Source organism: Haliotis rufescens, unplaced genomic scaffold, assembly GCF_023055435.1.
Source record: "Haliotis rufescens isolate VD_foot unplaced genomic scaffold, xgHalRufe1.0.p SCAF_19, whole genome shotgun sequence".
Taxonomy (NCBI): domain Eukaryota; kingdom Metazoa; phylum Mollusca; class Gastropoda; order Lepetellida; family Haliotidae; genus Haliotis; species Haliotis rufescens.
Window position 1 is genome coordinate 18,109,419 of NW_025963879.1, and position 23,653 is coordinate 18,133,071.

The 23,653-nt window shown below is 42.1% G+C and overlaps 1 protein-coding gene across 4 annotated transcripts; it reads left to right on the top strand.

The window, feature by feature from the left end:
- The first annotated feature begins 1,970 nt into the window (after window positions 1-1,970).
- On the top strand, window positions 1,971-22,566 carry LOC124137542 (synaptogenesis protein syg-2-like). 4 transcript variants are annotated; one of them, XM_046503884.2, is made up of 13 exons: window positions 1,971-2,347; window positions 5,123-5,443; window positions 6,403-6,690; window positions 7,695-7,985; window positions 8,556-8,852; window positions 9,313-9,432; window positions 11,261-11,279; window positions 11,810-11,835; window positions 16,123-16,239; window positions 16,417-16,485; window positions 18,259-18,375; window positions 18,572-18,649; window positions 22,188-22,566. In XM_046503884.2, the coding sequence occupies exons 1-13, from the start codon at window positions 2,287-2,289 to the stop codon at window positions 22,193-22,195; spliced, it is 1,812 nt and encodes a 603-aa protein (XP_046359840.2). In that variant the 5' UTR covers window positions 1,971-2,286; the 3' UTR covers window positions 22,196-22,566. The 4 variants fall into 4 exon arrangements, with proteins under 4 accessions (XP_046359840.2, XP_046359839.2, XP_046359841.2 ...); XM_046503883.2 differs by lacking the exon at window positions 22,188-22,566 and adding an exon at window positions 20,001-20,747; XM_046503885.2 differs by lacking the exons at window positions 18,572-18,649; window positions 22,188-22,566 and adding an exon at window positions 20,001-20,747.
- Window positions 22,567-23,653: the final 1,087 nt, after the last annotated feature.

The following is a 23,653-nucleotide window of genomic DNA, read 5'->3' on the forward strand; positions in this document are numbered from 1 at the left end:
TAATCGTGTCTGGATCAGACAATCGTGTGATTGACATCATGAGCATCGATCTAAGGAACTGGGACCATTCATAACACACCACTCATACTTTGACCCGAAATTAAGAACCAAAAAAGGTTATTAGTATGACCGATTTTATCACTACGCCTTCGAAAAGCCCCGATGGAAACAATTCATATTTGGTCTTTATCAGCAATCTAGTGCCTATATTTTGGAGTGAGTGAGTGAGTGAGTATGGTTTTACGCCGCTTTTAGCAGTATTCCAGCAATATCACGGCGGAGGACACCAGAAATGGGCTTCACACATTGTACCCATGTCGGGAATCGAACCCGGGTCTTCGGCGTGACGAGCGAACGCTTTAACCACTAGGCTGCCCGACCGCCCCTCCATATTTTGGAAACGTTAAATGATATTGTACACGGTGGGCGTGTTGAACATGAAAATGAACATAAGAGTTCTAGTGAAAACGTTCACGGGTATTAACTTCCTGGGTGTGCTTTTATCAAAGAAGAGTAAGTTGCATAATTTTAAAATTAATAAGATATACGTCTTAAATAAGGAAGCCTGCGACACTCTCATATTTACTTATATAAGATATTGTTCGTGTGACATTTCCAGTCAAGCTATTTGTTTGTTTGTTGTTTAACGCCGCACTCAGCAATATTCCAGCTGTTTGACGGAGGCCTGTAAATAATCGAGTCTGGACCAGACAATCCAGTGATTGACATCGATCCACGTTATTGGGATACGATGACATGCATCAACCAAGTCAGCGAGCCTGACCACCCGATCCCGTTAGTCCCATCTCACGAAATTGTCATAAGACGTCCTGAAGAGCATCTGTCACTTCTGAAGAGTTATACAATATCTGAATGAAACAATTCAGTCTGAACGAGAGACTCTGATAGAAGCATTTCAAACAACGATCACAAAACCAGTGGGGCTTATGTTTGTTTCCTTGCACCATAAAAGTTCATCAAGGTCAACCACTCGTCATTAATTGTTATGCAATATGTCATGCATGACTCTACTAGGAAGAGACCGCCTCCGTGGTCTTGTGGTAGAGCGTCCGCCCGGAGAGCGGAAGGTCCGGGGTTCGATCCCGGGCCGCGTCATACAAAAAGACGTTAAAAGATTGTACTTGTTGTTACCCTGTCTGGCGCTCGGCATTAAGGGGCTAAAACAAGGACTGGTCGGCTCGGAGTCAGTATACTGTGTCTGAGTGGGGTATTCATGTTAAACTGCGGCATGGTATCTCAGTGAGCTAGCACTATAAATCGGCATCAGTCCGGACTAGTACAAGCAGCCACACACACACATACACGTGCATGCAATAATCTTGGACGCGACGTTAAACCCAATTTCACCTCACCTCACCTACTAGGAAGTCGGTGTCAGTTTCTACAACGTAAAACAAGACTCTGAATGTGGCCATGTCATCCGGTAAGAAACACTGCTTTGAATAGGGTGTGTCAGCTTGTTGCCGGGGTAAAGTCCAAAATGCGGCCTCTCACAGACGTTACAACTGTAAATTTAAAAAAGAAACGGATAACAACCAGGGAGCATAACATAGGTGAATCTAGGATTCAAACCATTATCAGCGGATCCTGGCATGTTTAAGGGACGCAACTCTGTTACACAAAAGGAGGAGACTCATTGTCGGCGAACGCAACAAGTGTTACTATAGAAACCAACTGGTAAATTATGAACTCAGAAATACATCACAATAAATCTTGCATGTTTATCCATTCATCATCGGGGACATTTCATTGCATGATAATCTGACCTTCAGAAATATCGCGACAAGACAATGTCCGATTTTCGGACAAACTGAAAAGAGCATGGTGATATAAATGATGTAATGACGTCTCTGCTGATATGCTTGGTGTGCGTTGAAAAGATAACCCAAAAATGAAACCTACAAAAGATGAAATGACAGGTCCCTGTACCAGGAAGGCAATGATGTCAGGAGAGTTACGACATGAGGACAGTAACGATGGGAAACACGAGCAGTGGGAAGAGTAATGATGTCAGGAGAGTTACGACAAAAGATGAAATGACAGGTCCCTGTAGCAGGAAGGCAACGATGTCGGGCGCCGATACAAATCGCGTCACACATCCGATAATATAATGTCAGGAAACAGATAGGAATGCCTGAACAAATACAAGCCTGCAGTAGAGTATCTCCGCACTCATATCCGGTTATTTCGCCGAAATAGAGTCGCGCTATACGCCAGTAACTAACAAGCTGTTATTTCATTTATCCGCAGCAGTCAACTGGTAACATGAAGATAGAGCTTGGGGTGTACTGGAGTTTCTTCATGGCTGTTGTATGCGGTGTATATTGTAAGTTTGTTTGTTTGTTTGTTTGTTTGTTGTTTAACGCAATATTCTAGCTATATGACGTCGGTCTGTAAATAATCGAGTCTGGACTAGACAATCCAGTGATTCGCATCATGAGCATCGATCCACGCAATTGGGATGCGATGACATGCATTAATCAAGTCAGCGAGCCTAACCACCCGATCCCGTTAGTCGCCTCTTATGACAAGTATCGTCGCTTTTGACGGCAAGCATGGGCTGCTGAAGACCTATTCTACATCGGATCTTCACGGGTCCTATTGTAAGTGAAGTTTCTACTCTTGACGAGTGGTCTTTTGAAAGAACTTGTGCTACTTTTATCAGTCTTCCAACCACAACACGACGGAATACACCAATAATAGGCTTCACGCATCGTGCCCATGGGGAATCGAACCGTGTGTGACGAGCGAACGCTTGAACAACTGGGCTACACGATTCCCCTGATGTTAGGCTTTTGCGGTTTTGCTTGACTTTGCTGGAACCGATCGCATGCTAAGGAGTAACAATGTGAGAAGAGTTGCGATTATGGTAGGTGACGGTGTGAGACGGGTTGTGGGAAGAGTTACGATGTTAGGCGAGTAACGATATGAGGAAGGTATTAAGGATGTGATTCAAGCAGCGAGGAGAATAACGAGGTCATGAGAGTAACGATGTTAGGCGAGTAACGATATGAGGAAGGTATTAAGGATGTGATTCAAGCAGCGAGGAGAATAACGAGGTCATGAGAGTAACGATGTCAGGAGAGTAACGATATGAAGGTAAGGATGTGATTCAAGCAGTGAGGAGCATAACGTGGTCATGAGAGTAACGATGTCAGGAGAGTAACGATATGAAGGTAAGGATGTGATTCAAGAAGCGAGGAGAATAACGATGTATGGTGAGTAACGATGTCAGGAGAGTAACGATATGAAGGTAAGGATGTGATTCAAGCAGTGAGGAGCATAACGATGTCATGAGAGTAACGATGTTAGGCGAGTAACGATATGAGGAAGGTTTTAAGGATGTGATTCAAGCAGTGAGGAGCATAACGTGGTCATGAGAGTAACGATGTCAGGAGAGTAACGATATGAGGAAGGTTTTAAGGATGTGATTCAAGCAGTGAGGAGCATAACGTGGTCATGAGAGTAACGATGTTAGGCGAGTAACGATATGAGGAAGGTTTTAAGGATGTGATTCAAGCAGTGAGGAGCATAACGTGGTCATGAGAGTAACGATGTCAGGAGAGTAACGATATGAGGAAGGTTTTAAGGATGTGATTCAAGCAGTGAGGAGCATAACGTGGTCATGAGAGTAACGATGTTAGGCGAGTAACGATATGAGGAAGGTATTAAGGATGTGATTCAAGCAGTGAGGAGCATAACGATGTCATGAGAGTAACGATGTTAGGCGAGTAACGATATGAGGAAGGTTTTAAGGATGTGATTCAAGCAGTGAGGAGCATAACGTGGTCATGAGAGTAACGATGTTAGGCTCGAACGATATGAGGAAGGTATTAAGGATGTGATTCAAGCAGCGAGGAGAATAACGAGGTCATGAGAGTAACGATGTTAGGCGAGTAACGATATGAGGAAGGTATTAAGGATGTGATTCAAGCAGCGAGGAGAATAACGAGGTCATGAGAGTAACGATGTTAGGCGAGTAACGACATGAGGAAGATAAGGATGTGATTCAAGCAGCGAGGAGAATAACGAGGTCATGAGAGTAACGATGTTAGGCGAGTAACGATATGAGGAAGGTAAGGATGTGATTCAAGCAGCGATGAGCATAACGATGTCAGGAGAGTAACGATGTTAGGCGAGTAACCATGTCAGGTGAGTAACGATGTCAGGTGAGTAACGATGTCAGGTGAGTAACGATGTCAGGTGAGTAACGATGTCAGGCGAGTAACGATGTCAGGAGAGTAACCATGTCAGGAGAGTAACCATGTCAGGAGAGTAACCATGTCAGGTGAGTAACGATGTCAGGTGAGTAGCGATGTCAGGTGAGTTGCGATGTCAGGCGAGTAACGATGTCAGGAGAGTAACCATGTCAGGAGAGTAACGATGTCAGGTGAGTAGCGATGTTAGGCGAGTAACGATGTCAGGAGAGTAACCATGTCAGGAGAGTAACGATGTTAGGCGAGTAACGATGTTAGGCGAGTAACGATGTCAGGAGAGTAACCATGTCAGGAGAGTAACGATGTCAGGTGAGTAACGATGTCAGGTGAGTAACGATGTCAGGCGAGTAACGATGTCAGGAGAGTAACCATGTCAGGAGAGTAACGATGTCAGGTGAGTAGCGATGTCAGGCGAGTAACGATGTCAGGAGAGTAACGATGTCAGGAGAGTAACGATGTCAGGAGAGTAACGATGTCAGGTGAGTAGCGATGTCAGGCGAGTAACGATGTCAGGTGAGTAACGATGTCAGGTGAGTAACGATGTCAGGCGAGTAACGATGTCAGGTGAGTAGCGATGTCAGGCGAGTAACGATGTCAGGCGAGTAACGATGTCAGGAGAGTAACGATGTCAGGTGAGTAGCGATGTTAGGCGAGTAACGATGTCAGGTGAGTAACGATGTCAGGAGAGTAACGATGTCAGGTGAGTAACGATGTCAGGCGAGTAACGATGTCAGGCGAGTAACGATTCATGTGCATCTATTTGCCGTGAACATGTACACCATACTTCTCTTTACTTAATTTTTAAACAACTATTACCAGATAACAACTATTTTTATTGAACAAGAACAAAATCTGTCATAGGCTATTTTTCTTCTGTTTTCAAGCAACCGATACTTCTTTGGAAACGGTTTATGAATCGGCTAATCTTGGTGAACACTTCAATATGACATGCCAAGTCACGGGCGATACAATGCACGAGGGGTTGGCATACTTCAAACGGACAAATGGACATGGGACGTCCACAGCCTGTTCTCTCCACCTAAATTCAAGCACATCAACGTCGAACAACACAAACTACAGTTGCACGGCCGCTGACGCCAACATCTTCATCCTCACTATACGGCAAGTTTCTCGTGAGGACGCAGGCCAGTGGCACTGCCAAGTCGCGGATATGACAAGACCGATTGTATCACTGAAAGTAAAATGTGAGTCAACTGCGATTGTATGCAACCGTGCTTGCTGTGCGTGCATGGTGTCCTGTTTGCATGCTAGAGGTTACAACTCCAATTTACATATACTGAACAAAATTAGTTACGGATGATGAAAATTTGGTGAAATATGTTTTAGGTTATTGTATGCCAATTTTCCCTACAAAAAATACCCCCAAAATATTCATGATCCCCAACTTTATTTATTTAGTATATAACGATTACAGCAGAATATGTTGATTTCGCTCTATAACATCTTGGCGTTTTATCTTTGTTTCAGTATTATTCCCTGACTTATGATTGTATATAATAATTTGGAGTTCAGTATTATATTTTCTTGGGGTTTTTTCACCCTAACAACGCTGCAACAGTCTTCATTGTACCATATCATTGCATTTAATATTTCAAATTGATTTCAACATTCAAACAAAATAAATAAATTCAAATAAAATTAGTAAGGTTTCTAGAGGTTTATAATGCATTCGGAACACACCAGTGACGAAGATTAAAATAAACCTCGGACGTTTTATTTTAAAATATTTTAATTGTAATTTCGAACAGTGGCTCGTTCCAGATCGACACCTGTGGGGTGGTTATTCACTCCCTTATGTAATAGAACGCGCGTCCGATTTGAGTGAACGGATTCCACCAAAATTACCACGTTTCTGGCAACTGGGGTTGACGAGATTCAATTAAGAATTGGCCTTCACTTTGTGTGAGTTCATTGGAGTATGAACCTTCATAGAGTGAGGGCCAAACTGTATGAACGTCGGAGCTTGCCGAGTGTGTGAGTGAGTCCGTTTCAACTCCGTTTTCAAAGTATTTCAGTTATACCAGGGCCTGCCAACAGGATGTGATAGGCGAGCAAGAAAGAATGAAAGTCGTGATTATATATCGCCACAAGGATATTGTGCTGACAAACAAACGATTATAATATGTTTTGTTTCACGTTGTAGACAGTCCAGAAATTATTTTCTTCGGTGTCGGCCAAGACGACAGCAACATCACAGTGAAAGAACACGACAACGTCACGTTACAGTGCAACGTCAGCAGTGAGCCTGCCTCGGACATTCAAATACGTAACACAGCCTCAGGCCCGGTGAGCAAGGGAGACAACAACAACAGCAACACGTTGGAGGTCAGGCTGGATGATATAGGGTGCCGACAGAGAGGACCGTACAATTGTTCTGCTGGGAATGAAATCGGAACCGCCCCACCCAAATATGCTTCATTGCTGGTCAAATGTTTGTCACTTTATCTATTTATTTATTTATTTATTTATTTAATATTCATCTATCTATCTATCTATCTATCTATCTATCTATCTATCTATCTATCTATCTATCTATCTATTGGCAAGAATGCATTTCTCAGAGGCCATTAATGTCGCCTCGCTAAAACAACAGGGAGGTTTTTTTTGGTGGGGGGGGGGGGGGGGGGGGGGGGGGGGGGGGGAGAATGATGTTTTAGATGTATATAACCATGATAACTGTTCTAAATATATAGGCTTCCCTCGGAAAGTAAAACTATCTCGTTTTTGCGTTTCGGAAATAAGCTCCTTTGTACGCATGCTAAAACATCTACATTTGGTATTTACGCGTGCTGGGTTTTTTGGGCATTTGTGTTTTACATTTAATGCATTCGTTTCTGTACGCACGCAAGTAATTAGGTTTTGAAAGTTTGGGGGGTATTTTCCTCAAATACGCTGCCTATCTGCCTATCTGTAGCTCTGCAGACCATTGATTGCATGATGTGATAAGCTATAGTGGTGTTCTCACAGAACAGTGATCACATCATACATATGATGTTAGCACCATGTCCATCATGATCAGTTCCACTAAAGTGATCGACCCGTGAAGATCCGGGGGTAGAATAGGACTTCAGCAACCCATGCTTGCCGTAAAAGGCGACTATGCTTGTCGTAAGAGGCGACTAACGGGATCGGGTGGTCAGGTTCGCTGACATGGTTGATGCATGTCATCGAACCCAATTTCGTTGATCGATGCTCAGGATATTCATCATTGGGTCGTCTGGTCCAGACTCGATTATTTACAGACCGCTGTCATATAGCTGGAATATTGCTGAGTGCGGCGTTAAACAACAAACCAACCAACCATTAAAGTGATCAAATTGCTCAAAGCGGCGTTAAGCGGATCTCACCCACCCATTTGAAGCATGTGGAGAATAACTGGTTTAAGGCCCCATCAGAAACAGAAATCTAACTGTTAAATATCTCTATTTGTTAAAGGTAAACCAAGACTGCATGGTTCCTCAACACACCTGAAGGTGGCTTCAGCCTTGGGCGAACCTGTCACTCTCAGTGTGACTGTGCTAGCTTACCCGAAGCCTACCTTCAGTTGGAGAAAGTTCAAAGTTGGTGCGCCACTCACGAAAAACACAAACATCACTTGGAATGACCCTGTAGCGACAGGGACGTTAAACATCGCCAACGTCGATGACAAGGATTACAGAACATACAACGTTACAGTAACTAACTCTGAAGGAGATAGCACATTTACGATATCTCTGATTAAGCCAAGTAAGTAATTCCTCTTGGTATTTAATTGTGCAAAGTATATTAGATTATTATCGGTGACACTGGAATCTGAGGAATTTCATCCAGCGAGACTAGTGTGTCTGCTTCCGAAAGGCCGACCATTTGCTATTCAAGGGGCCTGGGATTTTATTGAATTCCTGTTTTTCAGGCTTGTGAAAAAATGAAATTGTGTGCCGCAAAAAAACAGTGTTGCAAGACGTTTTTGCCAAAATATATTTAGGTACATGGTCATAATTGAAAAATCTCGCTTTGCAGCTGTAGCTTAAAAAATAGTCAATCTCAATACAAAAATTCCCCCCCCCCCCCCCTCTTTAAAGTGGTCTGGTCCGTCACTGACTCTCATATTATTTGTTTGGCCGAGGTTATCGGGTGGCTTAGTGTCTTTGGTGTTTGCGCATCACATTGGCGGTCTGATTTCGATTCTTAACATGGGTACAATATATGAAGCCCATTCTTTGTATACCCATGGGGATGTAGTAAATAGTGCTAAAACAACATAAAGTCATTCTCAATTGCCATGTTAATTTTTGTTAATTGTTAATATTTAACCAGCTCATCCGGACACCCCGACACATCTGCAAGCAACGAGGGTAGATTCTCGCTCCATAACCGTCAGCTGGGATAAAGCGTTCAATGGTGGCGCCAGACAAACCTTCATCCTCCAGCTCAGGCCCGACAGGGGTCAGTGGACAACGCGTGATGTAGATAACAATGACGATCTCCATGTTGACATTATTGGACTTGCACCGTCTACAATGTATGAAGTTCGTCTCCATGCACAAAACATACATGGTATGAGCAATTACACGTTCTTAAACGTCACTACACACCAGGAGGATGAGCTTCAAGGTAACTGTTAATAGTGCACATGCGTGTCAAGGGAGAGATTTACAGTAAACTACGTTTATAACGAACACGCTTATAACGAACTGGCGGATATAACGAACTTATTTTGTATCCCAACCATTTGTTGTATATATGCTGTATGTATGCTTATAACGAACTACAGTTATTACGAACTAAAATAAGTGGTCCCCTCGAGTTCGTTATAACCGTAGTTTACTGTATCTTATCCAAAAGAAGAGGTTGTATGCCACTAAAATTACATTGTTGCAAGGTGTTTTCTTAAAATACATATTTCGGCTCTTAGTTTCAATAAAAGAAATATATGCTTTTGCATCTTTAGCTGTATAAATGTATAGTCGAGATAGACAATCCCAGGCCTACTCCGGACCAACTCTCTCACTCACAACTATAATTTTATTTTGTAAAGCGACAGTTTCAGTAAATGAAATAACACTTATTTCAGACTACAGCCACAAGCAGATACTGATCGCCGGCTCGGGGGCAGCAGTCGCTGCTGCAGCCATCGTCATCACCGTCATCGCCGTCGTCGTCGTCGTTAAAAGAAAAAAGAAACATGGAAAAGGTGACAAGATGCTCTTATGTTTAGGTCTCGTAAAAGAGACGACTAAATTCGTGTGTCGCAATGTTATGACACATTGTGATTTTGTTTGGGTGTCAGCATGTCCGTCTGAGCCCCTGGGTTCGGATTCGGGTTAGAATACATCCCTGCACGCTAGCTATTACTTGTTGTAAATAGCGATTACAGTGGATCGGTTGGTCATCTCGGCCATTTAGTTGCTTGCTTGCCTTCGTTCCCAAACTTCTTGGGGCGTTGCTTATAACATCCACCACTGGTTTACCTACCCGCGTCTCAGTTATTTACAGGCGGCCGTGATAAAGCCGAAATATTAATAAGATTGCAAGTCCGCACTTGAAACCACATATACAACGCTTATCTGGAACACTGCAGGTTCAGTGCACCTACATTATCTAACATGGGGCTCTATTCACAGCTATTTGATCATAACACACCTCATTGTGTAATATTGGTGTCAACCATAAGCTATTTGATCATAACACACCTCATTGTGTAATATTGGTGTCAACCATACGCTATTTGATCATAACACACCTCATTGTGTAATATTGGTGTCAACCATAAGCTATTTGATCATAATACACCTCATTATGTAATATTGGTGCCTCCCAACAGCTATTTGATCATAACACACCTCATTAGGTAATATTGGTATCCCCCAACAGCTATTTGATCATGACAAACCTCATTATGTAATACTGGTATCCCCCAACAGCTATTTGATCATAACGCACCTCATTATGTAATATTGGTGTTCCCCAACAGCTATTTGATCATAACACACCTCATTACGTAATATTGGTGTTCCCCAACAGCTATTTGTTCATAACACACCTCATTATGTAATATTGGTGTCTCCAAACAGCTATTTGATCATAATACACCTCATTACGTAATGTTGGTGTCCCCCAACAGCTATTTGATCATGACACACCTCATTATGTAATATTGGTGTCCCCCAACAGCTATTTGATCATAACACACCTCATTACGTAATGTTGGTGTTCCCCAACAGCTATTTGATCATGACACACCTCATCATGTAATATTGGTGTCCCCCAACAGCTATTTGATCATGACACACCTCATTAAGTAATATTGGTGTCCCCCAACAGCTATTTGTTCATAACACACCTCATTACGTAATGTTGGTGTCCCCCAACAGCTATTTGATCATGACAAACCTCATTATGTAATACTGGTATCCCCCAACAGCTATTTGATCATAACACACCTCATTATGTAATACTGGTATCCCCCAACAGCTATTTGATCATAACGCACCTCATTATGTAATATTGGTGTCCCCCAACAGCTATTTGATCATGACACACCTCATTACGTAATATTGGTGTCCCCCAACAGCTATTTGATCATAACACACCTCATAACGTAATGTTGGTGTCCCCCAACAGCTATTTGATCATGACACACCTCATTATGTAATATTGGTGTCCCCCAACAGCTATTTGATCATAACACACCTCATTACGTAATGTTGGTGTTCCCCAACAGCTATTTGATCATGACACACCTCATCATGTAATATTGGTGTCCCCCAACAGCTATATGATCATAACACACCTCATCATGTAATCTTGGTGTCCCCTAACAGCTATTTGATTAACACACACCTCATTACGTAATATTGGTGTCCCCAAACAGCTATTTGATCATGACAAACCTCATTATGTAATATTGGTTTCCCCCAACAGCTATTTGATCATGACACACCTTCATTATGTAACAAGGATGTATCGTCACAGCTTTTTGACCACACAGTACTTCAATTTCGTTTCTTGTTTGGTTCCAGGACCTCTTTGTGATGAAAGGTTGGTATGACGCTGAAATAGATGATATAATTGCTGGTCAGAATCTTTGTATTTATATTCTGGAAGAGCATGCCATAATTAACCTTCAAATTACATATATATGCATGAGCAAGGTTCTATAGTGAGTGAGTGAGTTGGGTTTAACGCCGCTTTTAACAGTATTCCAGTTATATCGCGGCGTGTCAGCTTAATGTGGGAGGAAAGCCCGAAGTGATGCGGGTCTCAGACGTTTACCACTTCGGTGAAACCCACGAGCACGGGTATGGTGCTGACAAACCTAGAAACATAATCGGGGTGAACCGGGATTCGAACCCACAATTATAGGTTTCCGGCGTGGCCAAGGGACGCAACTCTGCACAGCGAATCGCGGCGCTTCCCACAGTTCTGCAGAAGTCGTGACCACAAGCCAAAAGCGGTTATACGGTAGCACGTGTCAGCCCCTTGTCAAGATACGAGGGTTGATTGATTAGTTATGAACGTCCCATAGAATGAATGGCGTGCAGTGATCTTGATTAACACCCCATTTTCAGAGTCCTCAGTGAACACAGCGAAGTCGGTGAGTATAAGTGAGTGAGTATAAGTGAGTGAGCACAAGTGAATGAGCATAAGTGGGTGAGTATAAGTGAGTGAGTATAATTGAGTGAATATAAGCGAGTGAATATATGTGAGTGAGTATAAGTGAGTGAGCATAAGTGAGTGAGTATAAGTGGGTGAGTATAAGTGAGTGAGTATAGTGAGTGAGTATAAGTGAGTGAGTATAAGCGAGTGAGCATAAGTGAGTGAGTATAAGTGAGTGAGCATCTGGAGTGAGTATAAGTGAGTGAGCATAAAATAGTGAGTATAAGTAAGTGAGTATAAGTGAGTGAGTATAAGTGGGTGAATGTAATTGAGTGAGTATAAGTGAGTGAGGATAAGTGAGTATAGGTGAGTGAGCATAAGTGAGTGAGTATATTTGAGTTAGTATAAGTGAGTGAGTATAAGCGAGTGAGCATAAGTGAGTGAGCATAAGTGAGTGAGTATAAGTGGGTGAGCACAAGTGAATAAGCATAAGTGGGTGAGTATAAGTGAGTGAGTATAATTGAGTGAATATAAGCGAGTGAATATATGTGAGTGAGTATAAGTGAGTGAGCATAAGTGAGTGAGTATAAGTGGGTGAGTATAAGTGAGTGAGTATAAGTGGGTGAGTATAAGTGAGTGAGTATAAGCGAGTGAGCATAAGTGAGTGAGTATAAGTGAGTGAGCATCTGGAGTGAGTATAAGTGAGTGAGCATAAGTGAGTGAGTATAAGTAAGTGAGTATAAGTGAGTGAGTATAAGTGGGTGAATGTAATTGAGTGAGTATAAGTGAGTGAGGATAAGTGAGTATAGGTGAGTGAGCATAAGTGAGTGAGTATATTTGAGTTAGTATAAGTGAGTGAGTATAAGTAAGTGAGCATAAGTGAGTGAGTATAAGCGAGTGACCATAAGTGAGTGAGTATAGGTGAGTGAGTATAAGGGAGTGAGTATCAGTGAGTGTAAGTGAGTGAGTATAAGTGAGTGAGTATGAGTGAGTGAGTATAAGTGAGTGAGTATAAGTGAGTGAGCATACGTGAGTGAGTATAAGTGAGTGAGTATAAGCGAGCGAGCATAAGTGAGTGAGTATGAGTGAGTGAGTATGAGTAAGTGAGCATAAGTGGATGAGTATAAGTGAGTGAGTATGAGTGAGTGAGTATAAGTAAGTGAGCATAAGTGGATGAGTATAAGTGAGTGAGTATGAGGAGGTTAGTATAAGTGAGTGAGAATAAGTAAGTGAGCATAAGTGGATGAGTATAAGTGAGTGAGTATGAGTGAGTGAGTATAAGTAAGTGAGCATAAGTGGATGAGTATAAGTGAGTGAGTATGAGTGAGTGAGTATAAGTAAGTGAGCATAAGTGGATGAGTATAAGTGAGTGAGTATGAGTGGGTAAGTATAAGTGAGTGAGTATAAGTAAGTGAGCATAAGTGGATGAGTATAAGTGAGTGAGTATGAGTGAGTGAGTATAAGTAAGTGAGCATAAGTGGATGAGTATAAGTGAGTGAGTATGAGTGGGTGAGTATAAGTGAGTGAGTATAAGTAAGTGAGCATAAGTGGATGAGTATAAGTGAGTGAGTATGAGTGAGTGAGTATAAGTAAGTGAGCATAAGTGGATGAGTATAAGTGAGTGAGTATGAGTGGGTGAGTATAAGTAAGTGAGTATAAGTAAGTGAGCATAAGTGGGTGAGTATAATTTGCAATGTTCTCTATCATCTATCTGATAAACTATCAAGTTATTCACTCTTTAAAAATAGTTTCTGAAGAAAGCAATATTTAATGTTACACTTAAACATTTCAAATAGCACTTGCAAGAATCAGATGTTGCTCACGCGAACTCTTTAACGAGACGGGAAGATTTAAAGGGATATTAAGAGAACAAAGAATTTGTGAGTTTTGTGATTTAAATATTGTAGAAAATAAATATCATTTCTTACTTACATGTCCGTTGTATGCTGAACTGAGAAAACATTTCATTGATAAATATTACAACCGTTAACCTAGTTTCCAGAAATGTGTTTCGTTAACGTCAAGTACCATTAGAGTAGTGACGAAGAAACTAACAATGTACATATTGTATGTTTGTGCCTTAGACTTCCCAAATATGTTACCCAATAATAATTGTATATACATCCATTACTGGGCCCGTGAAGATCCGGGGTAGAATAGGTCTTCAGCAACCCATGCTTGCCGTAAAAGGTGACTATGCTTGTCGTAAGAGGCGATTAACGGGATCGGGTGGTCAGGCTCGGTGACTTGGTTGATGCATGTCATCGATCCCAATTGCGTGGATCGATGCTCATGTTGTCAATCACTGGATTGTCTGGTCCAGACTCGATTATTTACAGACCGCCGTCATATAGCTGGAATATTGCTGAGTGCGGCGTTAAACAACAAACCAAACCAAAACTAAACCATCCATTACTGTGTACTATAGACCTACGGTCTTTCAGTATTGTGAATAAACACTATTGGACCTTGCCCAAAACTTCAAATAACGGATGTGAACTTCCTTATGAGACAGCAAGTTGACAAAATTCCATCAAATATAGAAACGCGTACTGTAGCGCAGGGGAATATAGACTATGAACTACGGTGCGATTTTTCCTCACTGTTGTATGCGGAGAGCTAAACGTGACTCTTGATATTGGTGAAATAATTCGAGGGAAATTGTCATACTTTTGTTTTCTCCGCGAAGCAAGTTGCGTTCCAGCTATCTGTTCAAGCTTAACATGTCTTCAAACCACGTACACGTATTTCAGTAACAAAGTACTTTTGAAGCAAGGATGTTTATATTGTGATGGAAAAATGCCCCATTGTCAACTTATTGGGTTTTTTTGGCCAGTTTGTAAAGAGTGGACAATTAAATAAGTAGTCTTACAGTTCTTTGAAGTCCTGATGGCATGTACACTGCAGTTCTGTATGAAAATGTCGGAGTGAGTGAGTGAGTTGGGTCTAACGCCTCTTTTGACACTTTTACAGTTATATCGCAGCGTGTCAGCTTAATGTGGGAGGAAAGCCCGAAGTGATGTAGGTCTCAGACGTTTACCACTTCGGTGAAACCCTCGAGCCCGGGTATGGTGCTGACAAACCTAGAACCGGGATTCGAACCCACAATCATATGTTTCTGGCGTGTCCAAGGGACGCAACTCTGCACAGCGAATCGCTGCGCCTTAGACGACTTATCCGGTGCAGGAAGTTTAACTCAATCCCCTACTCAAATCAGTCTAGAGTGATTTTATCCATCGGTGAGATCTCTCCAGAGTGTTTTGAGCCTTGGCTCTGAGCACTCCACCCTCGTAGGCTCAAATTTTGCACGGCGTATTGCGGCGCCTTAGACGACTGGGCCACCCGTGCCCGCCTGACCATGTGTGAAATCGAACCCAGTGTGACCAGCCAACGTTTAGACACTAGGCTACCCCAGCCAACCTGACTGGGTAGAAGAGATGCCTTGGTGCCACGTGGTCATGTGCATAAAGCATTGGTCACAAATCAGATGCGGATGAATAACGCTGGCGGTGGAGAGTAGCTGGATGGTGATTGCGTTCGATGATCTTGTCTCCTCGGAATGTGGTTCTACCACACGCTGAATCACAGATTATAAAACATGGTGTGTCTCCTCAGACGTGTGACTTTTGTTCTCTTCACTCACCAGTGATTGAGGATACCCGACAGGATGATCAAATGGCTATGTTAAGGCAAATTTTCAAGCACCTCGTTACGTCTAATCACTTACTATTGTAAGAATGCGTACTTGGTTTACCGACCCGTGAAGATCCGGGGTAGAATAGGTCTTCAGCAACCCATGCTTGCCGTAAAAGGCGACTAAGCTTGTCGTAAGAGGCGACTAGCGAGATCGAGTGGTCAGTCTCGCTGACTTGGTTGATGCATGTCATCGATCCCATTTACGTGGATCGATGCTCATGATATCAATCACTGGATCGTCTGGTCTAACCAACTTGGTTTACCGATCCCTGGACTGAAAATATTACCAATTTGGAATAAAATCTCGACCACTCATGACTGATCCTATGGGTTTTTTAAGAGGTTGAATTCTACCCGTTCTAACTTAAGTCAATATTTCCATCCCAGAGGGGCGGTCAGGTAGCCAAGTCGTCACGACGAAAACCCTGGTTCGATTCCCGACATGGGTACAATGTGTGAAGCCCATTTCTGGTGTCCCCCGCCGTGATATTGCTCGAATATTGCTAAAAGCGGCGTAAAATCATACTCACTCACTCACTCCATCCCAGAACTTTGACCTGTAGTATGACATTTTGCATTGTTGTGACAGTGATGGAGGACAACTTCCTGTATGACGCGTCAGGTGACCTCCACGTGCAGACTGAGGAGACCGCAGGTCACCCAAATGACCATTATGACGTTGCTGCCACATACAGTCAGATAAACGGTTAGTTGTGAATCCTATGGCGTCATACATTTGAGAGAAATTGATAACACATGTACAGATATCTTTATTGCTTTGTCAGAAAACAATGTTAACGGTATAGTTTCTCTGTGTTTAAGAACACGTAACAAGAGTATGTATGTCGAAAGTTGTATTTTCATAATACACTCTACTGCGCAGACTCAGCGGAGGATATATCCGGTCGCACAGAGAACCAATCAGGAAGCAAGAAGAACAAGGATGATTGTGGTAGGTCGTGACTTTGCAATGGTAGTGTTCAGCAAGGGAAAGGGCTGGATGGAATGAGTATGAATAGTATCAGGATAAGTTTGATTGATTGTTTGTTTGTTGTTTTGTCTGTTTGTTTGTTGTTTAACTCCGCACTACGCAATATTCCAGCTATATGACCGCGGTCTGTATTTACTCGCGTCTGGGCCAGTCAAGCCAGTGATTGACATCATGAACGTCTATCTACCCAACTAGGATACGGTGACATGCATCAAGTTAATCAGCGAGCATGACCGCCCGAACTCGTTGCTCTCCTCTTACAAACAGGGGTACTGAAATTCAATTTTACCCAGGATCTATCAAGATAAGGAACCATACGTGACTTTTCTATGTGTTTCATCGTACTCCGACAGCATGGGTCGTAAATCTTGCTGTCAACTACTGGCATGTCTGGCCCAGACTTTGACAGCTTCATGGGTCACACGGGTGTCTCCCCACAGCTATTTGAAAATAACACAGTTTCATTATGTAATAGTGATGACTCCCCACAGCTATTTGATCATAACACAGCTTCATTATGTAATAGTGATGTTCTACCCACAGCTGTTTGATCATAACACAGCTTCATTATGTAAGAGTGATGATTCTTCACATCTAGTTGATCATAACACAGCTTCATTATGTAATAGTGATGACTCCCCACAGTTATTTGATCATAACACAGCTTCATTATGTAATAGTGATGACTCCCCACAGCTGTTTGATCATAACACAGCTTCATTATGTAAGAGTGATGATTCTTCACATCTAGTTGAACATAACACAGCTTCATTATGTAATAGTGATGACTCCCCACAGTTATTTGATCATAACACAGCTTCATTATGTAATAGTGATGACTCCCCACAGTTATTTGATCATAACACAGCTTCATTATGTAAGAGTGATGACTCCCCACAGCTGTTTGATCATAACACAGCTTCATTGTGTAATAGTGATGACTCCCCACAGCTGTTTGATCATAACACAGCTTCATTATGTAATAGTGATGACTCTCCCACAGCTATTTGATCATAACACAGCTTCATTATGTAATAGTGATGACTCCCCACAGCTGTTTGATCATAACACAGCTTCATTATGTAATAGTGATGACTCTCCCACAGCTATTTGATCATAACACAACTTCATTATGTAATAGTGATGACTCCCCACAGCTGTTTGATCATAACACAGCTTCATTATGTAATAGTGATGACTCCCAACAGCTATTTGATCATAATCACACAGTGTAGGCAGCTTGTTCTGTACTCTCCCTTTGGAGATGACAATACAATACGAATGCACACTCTACAGTTGACAATGGTAGTAATATTAATTATTTTAAAAAATAATTAATTACATGTACTTCACAAATGGGGAATTATGATTCTACCACCGACGCTAACATTTTGCAAAAGAGACTGAGTTGTAGATGTTCTTGTTTTAGTCAATAATGCCGTTAAAGGCAACTATGCTTGTCGTAAGAGGCGACTAACGGGATCGGGTGGTCAGGCTCGCTGACTTGGTTAATGTATGCCATAGATCCCAATTGCGTGGATCGATGCTCATGTTGTCAATCATTGGATTGTCTGGTCCAGACTCGATTATTTACAGACCGCCGTCATATAGCTGGAATATTGCTGAGTGCGGCGTTAAACAACAAACAAACAAACCACTAAAGTGATCACGTTGCTCAAAGCGGCGTTGAGCGGATCTCACCCACCCATTTGAAGCATTTTGTATTGTTGACAGTAATGGTTGACAACTTCCTGTATGGCATGTCATGTGACCTCGGCGTGGAGGTTGAGGAGACGGCAGGTCACCCATTTGGCCATTGCGACTTTGCTACTACTAACAGTCAGATCGACGGTGAGTAGGAAAGTACAAGTATATGACGTCATACATTTGAGAGAAAATGACAACATATATATGCAATATTTTTATGTTTAGCAAGAAAATAATTCAATCTGTATTATTTCCCTGTGTTTAAGAACAAGGAACAAGAGAATGTATGTATAGCAAAGATTGTTTTAAAAGTGTTTTGATAAAGCACTCTACTGCGCAGGCGCGAAGGATGTGTCTTGCAACACTGGGAGGGACGTGGAGAACAGGTCAGAGGTGAAGAAGAGGTCGAAGGATTATGGTAGGCATCTTTAACGGTAGTGTATCGCAAGGAGACTGGGTAGATAGAAACAGAAGGTGGAGTACCGCGGTGGTGGCAGTTTGTTTCCGAAAATCCTTTGAAATAATAATTGTAGGTTTTACAACAACAAAAAGAAATCGTTAACTGGAAAGGCTGGATTTTCTGCATCTTCCCGAGGCAAGAGAGTTAACTGACTATAAAAGTCCAGTTTCCACCCTTGCCGAACTAGGCTGGATTTCATGAGTTACATTTTGGCTGGACTAACGAGTCTATGCATAGTCCAATCAAAATCGCGTAACGAACTAGACATCCGGTTGGTGAACAACATGCAAATCAACGTGCAGATTTCGATCGACTGCAGTATTTGCAAAGCATGTGTACCGTCAGCTTGGCGTCAACAGATATTTTCCAAATCTTTTCATGGTTTTAATCTAGGTGCTCAAATGATTTGATTCACTTCGCGAGGTAAGACCAGTTTTATTACAATATAGATCTTGACTATCGACCAGATCGTCTTGACTGGGCGCCGCCATATTGTTTGAAGCAAATTCAAATGTCATGATAGATGGAATCTGATTGGTTAGTAGTAGGGGGTGGAGGTGGGGGTGTGTGGGTGTGTGTGGGGGTGTGTGTGTGTGTGGGGGGGGGGGGGGGGATAGAAGGGACATAACACGCAATATTCACAGGTGGCGCTACAATCGTGCCCAGAAATTCCAGTCAAATTCGGCAAGGGTGGAAACTGGACTTTTGAAGTCAGTTAACTCCCTTGCTTTTGGAAGATGGATGTTCTGAAACTAAAGGAAGTTTTAGCTCCTCTCGTCGGAGTTAACGAATTACATGCTCTGAAGCTCGGAGTAGGTATTCTTGATCTAGTATCCCTGTGAATGAGTGAGTGAGTTGGGTTTAACGCCACCCGTGCCCCAGTGTCCCTGTGACCACAGGAGTCCGTATCTAAAAATAGACACATGAGGGTGTCTATTTTTAGATACGGACTCCTGTGCTGTGACCTGGTATTCGGCATGGAATGAGTCTCATTATGCCTTGCTTTTCGAAAGGACAGGCAAATGAGGATCGGGTGGTTAAAAAGGATGACATGACTGAGTTTGGTCGCGGCCCAGACTCGATCATCGCACATTCAAAAACAAGCAATCATTGGCAATATCCCAACATAATCATGGCGGGAGATAGTGTCAGAATCGAATCAAACCCCACCACACACACACACACACACACACACACACACACACACACACACACACACACACACTCCCACCCCGCACAACACATAACAAGTACAGAACTCCTGGAGATCGTGTGAAAGAAATAATTTCAACTTCGTTTGTCATTGTAGTTAACGTCGGGTGTTCTTATGCTCCGGAAGACGTCAATGTCAACGCCAGTGGGAGGGACACGTAACACCTGTGTGGAATGGCCATCCTAGTACGGGACCCTGGAAGGGACATTGTCGCAAAAAGTGTCAAAATTTAGAATATTCTCGCGTTTTGGAGCTTTAAATAATAGTTTGGGTTTAAAAAGAAACAAGCGACAGTCCAACATTTGGACCAAGTGTTACATTCTCGCGTTGCTTCATTTGGTGAAAAACAATAAAAATATTATTCAAAACGCGCGTTGTCGCGACGTCGCGCTTTGCTTAATTTTGACACAATTTGCTTGTTTACGCAAGGCGAAAACGCGAAAATGTCCATTCTAGGATTGCATATCAAAGGTATTAAAGATGGGAAACCTTTTAAAAATACTCACTGTGTACACAAGTGATCCCTTTTACATTGACATTTATCTTTATTTATTAGTTGTGTTTTCGTGAAAGTCGATGACAGCAATTATGTATATATGATTTATTGCTGATAAAATGATAACGTTCTTCCATCTACTGGAGATGATGCAACATATTTATTTGTGTTCATGGTAACTTTATGACCATGTGATACTAGTATATGTCTGGAGGTGTTCCAACACTCCTAGGTTAAGAGTGAGTGAGTGAGTTGGGTTTAACGGCGCTTTTAACAGCATTCCAGTTATATCACGGCGTGTCAGCTTAATGTGGGAGGAAAGCCCCAAGTGATGCAGGTCTCAGACGTTTACCACTTCGGTGAAACCTAAGAGCACTGGTATGGTGCTGACAAACCTAGAAACATAATCGGGGTGAACCGGGATTCGAACCCACAATCATAGGTTTCTGGCGTGCCCAAGGGCTGCAACTCGGCACAGCGAATCGTCGCGCCTTAGACGACTGGGCCACCCGTGCACCGACAGTTGCACAGTGTCGTGTTGAAAACAGTTGCACAGTGTCGTGTTGATAACAGTTGCACTGTGTCGTGTTGATAACAGTTACAGTGTTATCTGATAACAGTTGCACAGTGTCGTGTATAAAAAAAAAACACAGCTGTATGGTGCCGTGTTGAAACAGTTGCACGAGTTATCTCCCATTTGTGGGACAGTCATTTGTTTGACAGCCAGTTGTTAGACAGTGGAGTAGAAGGTTAATAAGTGCAATGCCTAGCAACAATGGAACAGTCCTACTCAGCGGAGTAATTAGTCTTATCTCTAGGATTAATAGGATTACAGATGTGTTTGTTCAGTGCATGTTACAGTATGGTAATCCCATATGAAATTGGTTAGATCTTCCTGACAGCTTTTGCATACTGAGAACCTGCCCTTAGTTTTTGTTTAACTTGTAAATGAACACCTATCCTTATCATGTTTTTTCACTAGATTGCTGCACCAAATGCACTTTTCTTATTCTAATAACATCCTTGATTACAAAACATTTAATCCTTTTATTACAAAAACAAGCCAGTTAGGTCAATTTGTAAGAATCACCTATTATGGTGTTCACTTGTCAGAGGGGTACTCAAAGTACGTGATCTCGACTACCAGTTGTCGGACTTTCATTTTAGTGGAAACCTCGGTGGCTGAGTGGGTTAGATCGCTGGCTTTGTGTGCTGGCGATTAGGTGCCTCACTCTGACAAGTGTGGGATCGAATCCCGGACGGGACTCAACCCCCCAAAAGTACGAGAATCTGTACTTTACCAAGAAGGGGTTATCCCAAATATTACATTTGTTATGGTGTCCAATGTTGACACTGCTTTAACATCAGAAGCCCCTAAAAATGAAAACCCAACCCAACTAAAATTTTACGATCAGTAGCTGTCGCTAAAACTCTAACTACCTGGGACAACTGGCCCTACAATGTAAACACTGATGGATCCAAGAATCGTATCAACAGTGTTGGTTACAATACATATTGTAATGCTGTGGATGATTTTAATATGGTTTGTCTAATGAGATGGACATTTATTAAATATAAAGATTATTTAAAATTTATTTTATGTACATTTTGTATTGCTATGGATGATATTAACATTATCTAATGAGATTAGATGAGACCTATAAAATATAAAGAATATTTAACACAACAGACTTCTTTGTTATGTATAGGAAGGCCTATGAATGATTCCATTATTCATCTGAGGTAGCATTGCTGTGCACTCAATCAGAAATATTGTTGTTTTTAAGGTGTCTGACAACTGGCTGGCTGCCACTGTCGTGATGATAGCATCTACTCACTTATCACCTATCCGTGAAGATCCGGATTCGGATTTTGTTTCAGCAACCCACGCTTGTCGTAGGCGGCGGCTATGCTTGTCGTAGGCGGCGGCTATGCTTGTCGTAAGAGTCGGTAAACGGGATCGTGGAATCAGGCTAGCTGACTTGGTTGATGCATGTCATAATACCCCAATTGCGTAGATGGAAGCTCATGATGTGAGTCGCTGGGTGGTCTGGTCCAGACTCGATTATTTACAGACCGCCGTCTATTTATCGCCGTAAAATTGCTGAGGGCGGCGTTAAAAAACAAACAAACGTTTTACTAATCGCTTACTCTGGTCCATCTTCCCGAGGCAAGTTACTATGAAAGTCCAGTTTCCACCCTTGTCGAACTAGGCTGGTGTTATGGAGTTACATTTTGGCTGGACTAACGAGTCTATGCTTAGTCCAATCACAATCACGCAACGAAATCGAAATCCGGTTCGTAAACTATCATGCATATTTCGGTCGATTGCAGGACTTACAAAGCATGTACACCGCCATTTCCTTGCCAACAGTTATTTTCCAAAACTGTTCATGTCTTTAATCAAGGTGCTCACGTGATTTGATGCACTTCGCGATGTAAGACCCGTTTCATCACAATTGATTATCGATCAGATCGTCTTGACTGGGCGCCGCCATAAGTGATACGAGAGGTGGAATCTGATTGGTCCATAGGAAAGGCATATGAGGGACATAATTCGTAATATCCCCTGGTGGCGCTACGGTCGAGCCCAGAAATTCCAGCCTAGTTCAGCAAGGGTGGAAACTGGACTTTTACAGTCAGTTAACTCTCTTGCCTCGGGAAGATGACTCTAGTCTTGTTCTAAATTTGTTTCATCTCGTATAGATTGTCATTTTTCAAAATATAATCTTGTTTGCCTTTGATTTCATAACGTATATGTCCATCATAACTACAGTATGACCCTCGTTAAATGTACATGATCACTGTTAACTGTTTGTGCAATATCATTATCATTTTTAGGAAATAAATAATGTTCCGTTAAAGTTTGAACTGCATTGTTCTATTGTGACGAGGTACCCTTCTGTGAATGGCGGCAGTTGTGATATTTTAAGTCCGCTTTAAATGCGCGTCGATAGAAATATTGTTTCCATTTTAACTGTCTATTTTATGTACATTTTGTAGTGCTATGGATGATATTAACATTATCTATTGAGACTAGATGAGACCTATAAAATATAAAGAATATTTAATACAACAGACTTCTTTGTTATGTATAGGAAGGCCTATGAATGATTCCATTATTCATCTGAGGTAACATTGCTGTGCACTCAATCAGAAACATTGTTGTTTTTAAGGTGTCTGACAACTGGCTGACTGCCACTGTCGTGATGATAGCATCTACTCACTTATCACCTATCCGTGAAGATCCGGA

Excerpts from the sequence above, each read along its gene's own strand:
- LOC124137542 (XM_046503883.2), top strand. The coding sequence starts at position 2,287 with ATGAAGATAGAGCTTGGGGTGTACTGGAGTTTCTTCATGGCTGTTGTA. Across the intron at positions 2,348-5,122 it reads TGTTGTATGCGGTGTATATT|CAACCGATACTTCTTTGGAA; the intron begins GTAAGTTTGTTT and ends TCTGTTTTCAAG. Across the intron at positions 16,240-16,416 it reads CACATACAGTCAGATAAACG|ACTCAGCGGAGGATATATCC; the intron begins GTTAGTTGTGAA and ends TCTACTGCGCAG.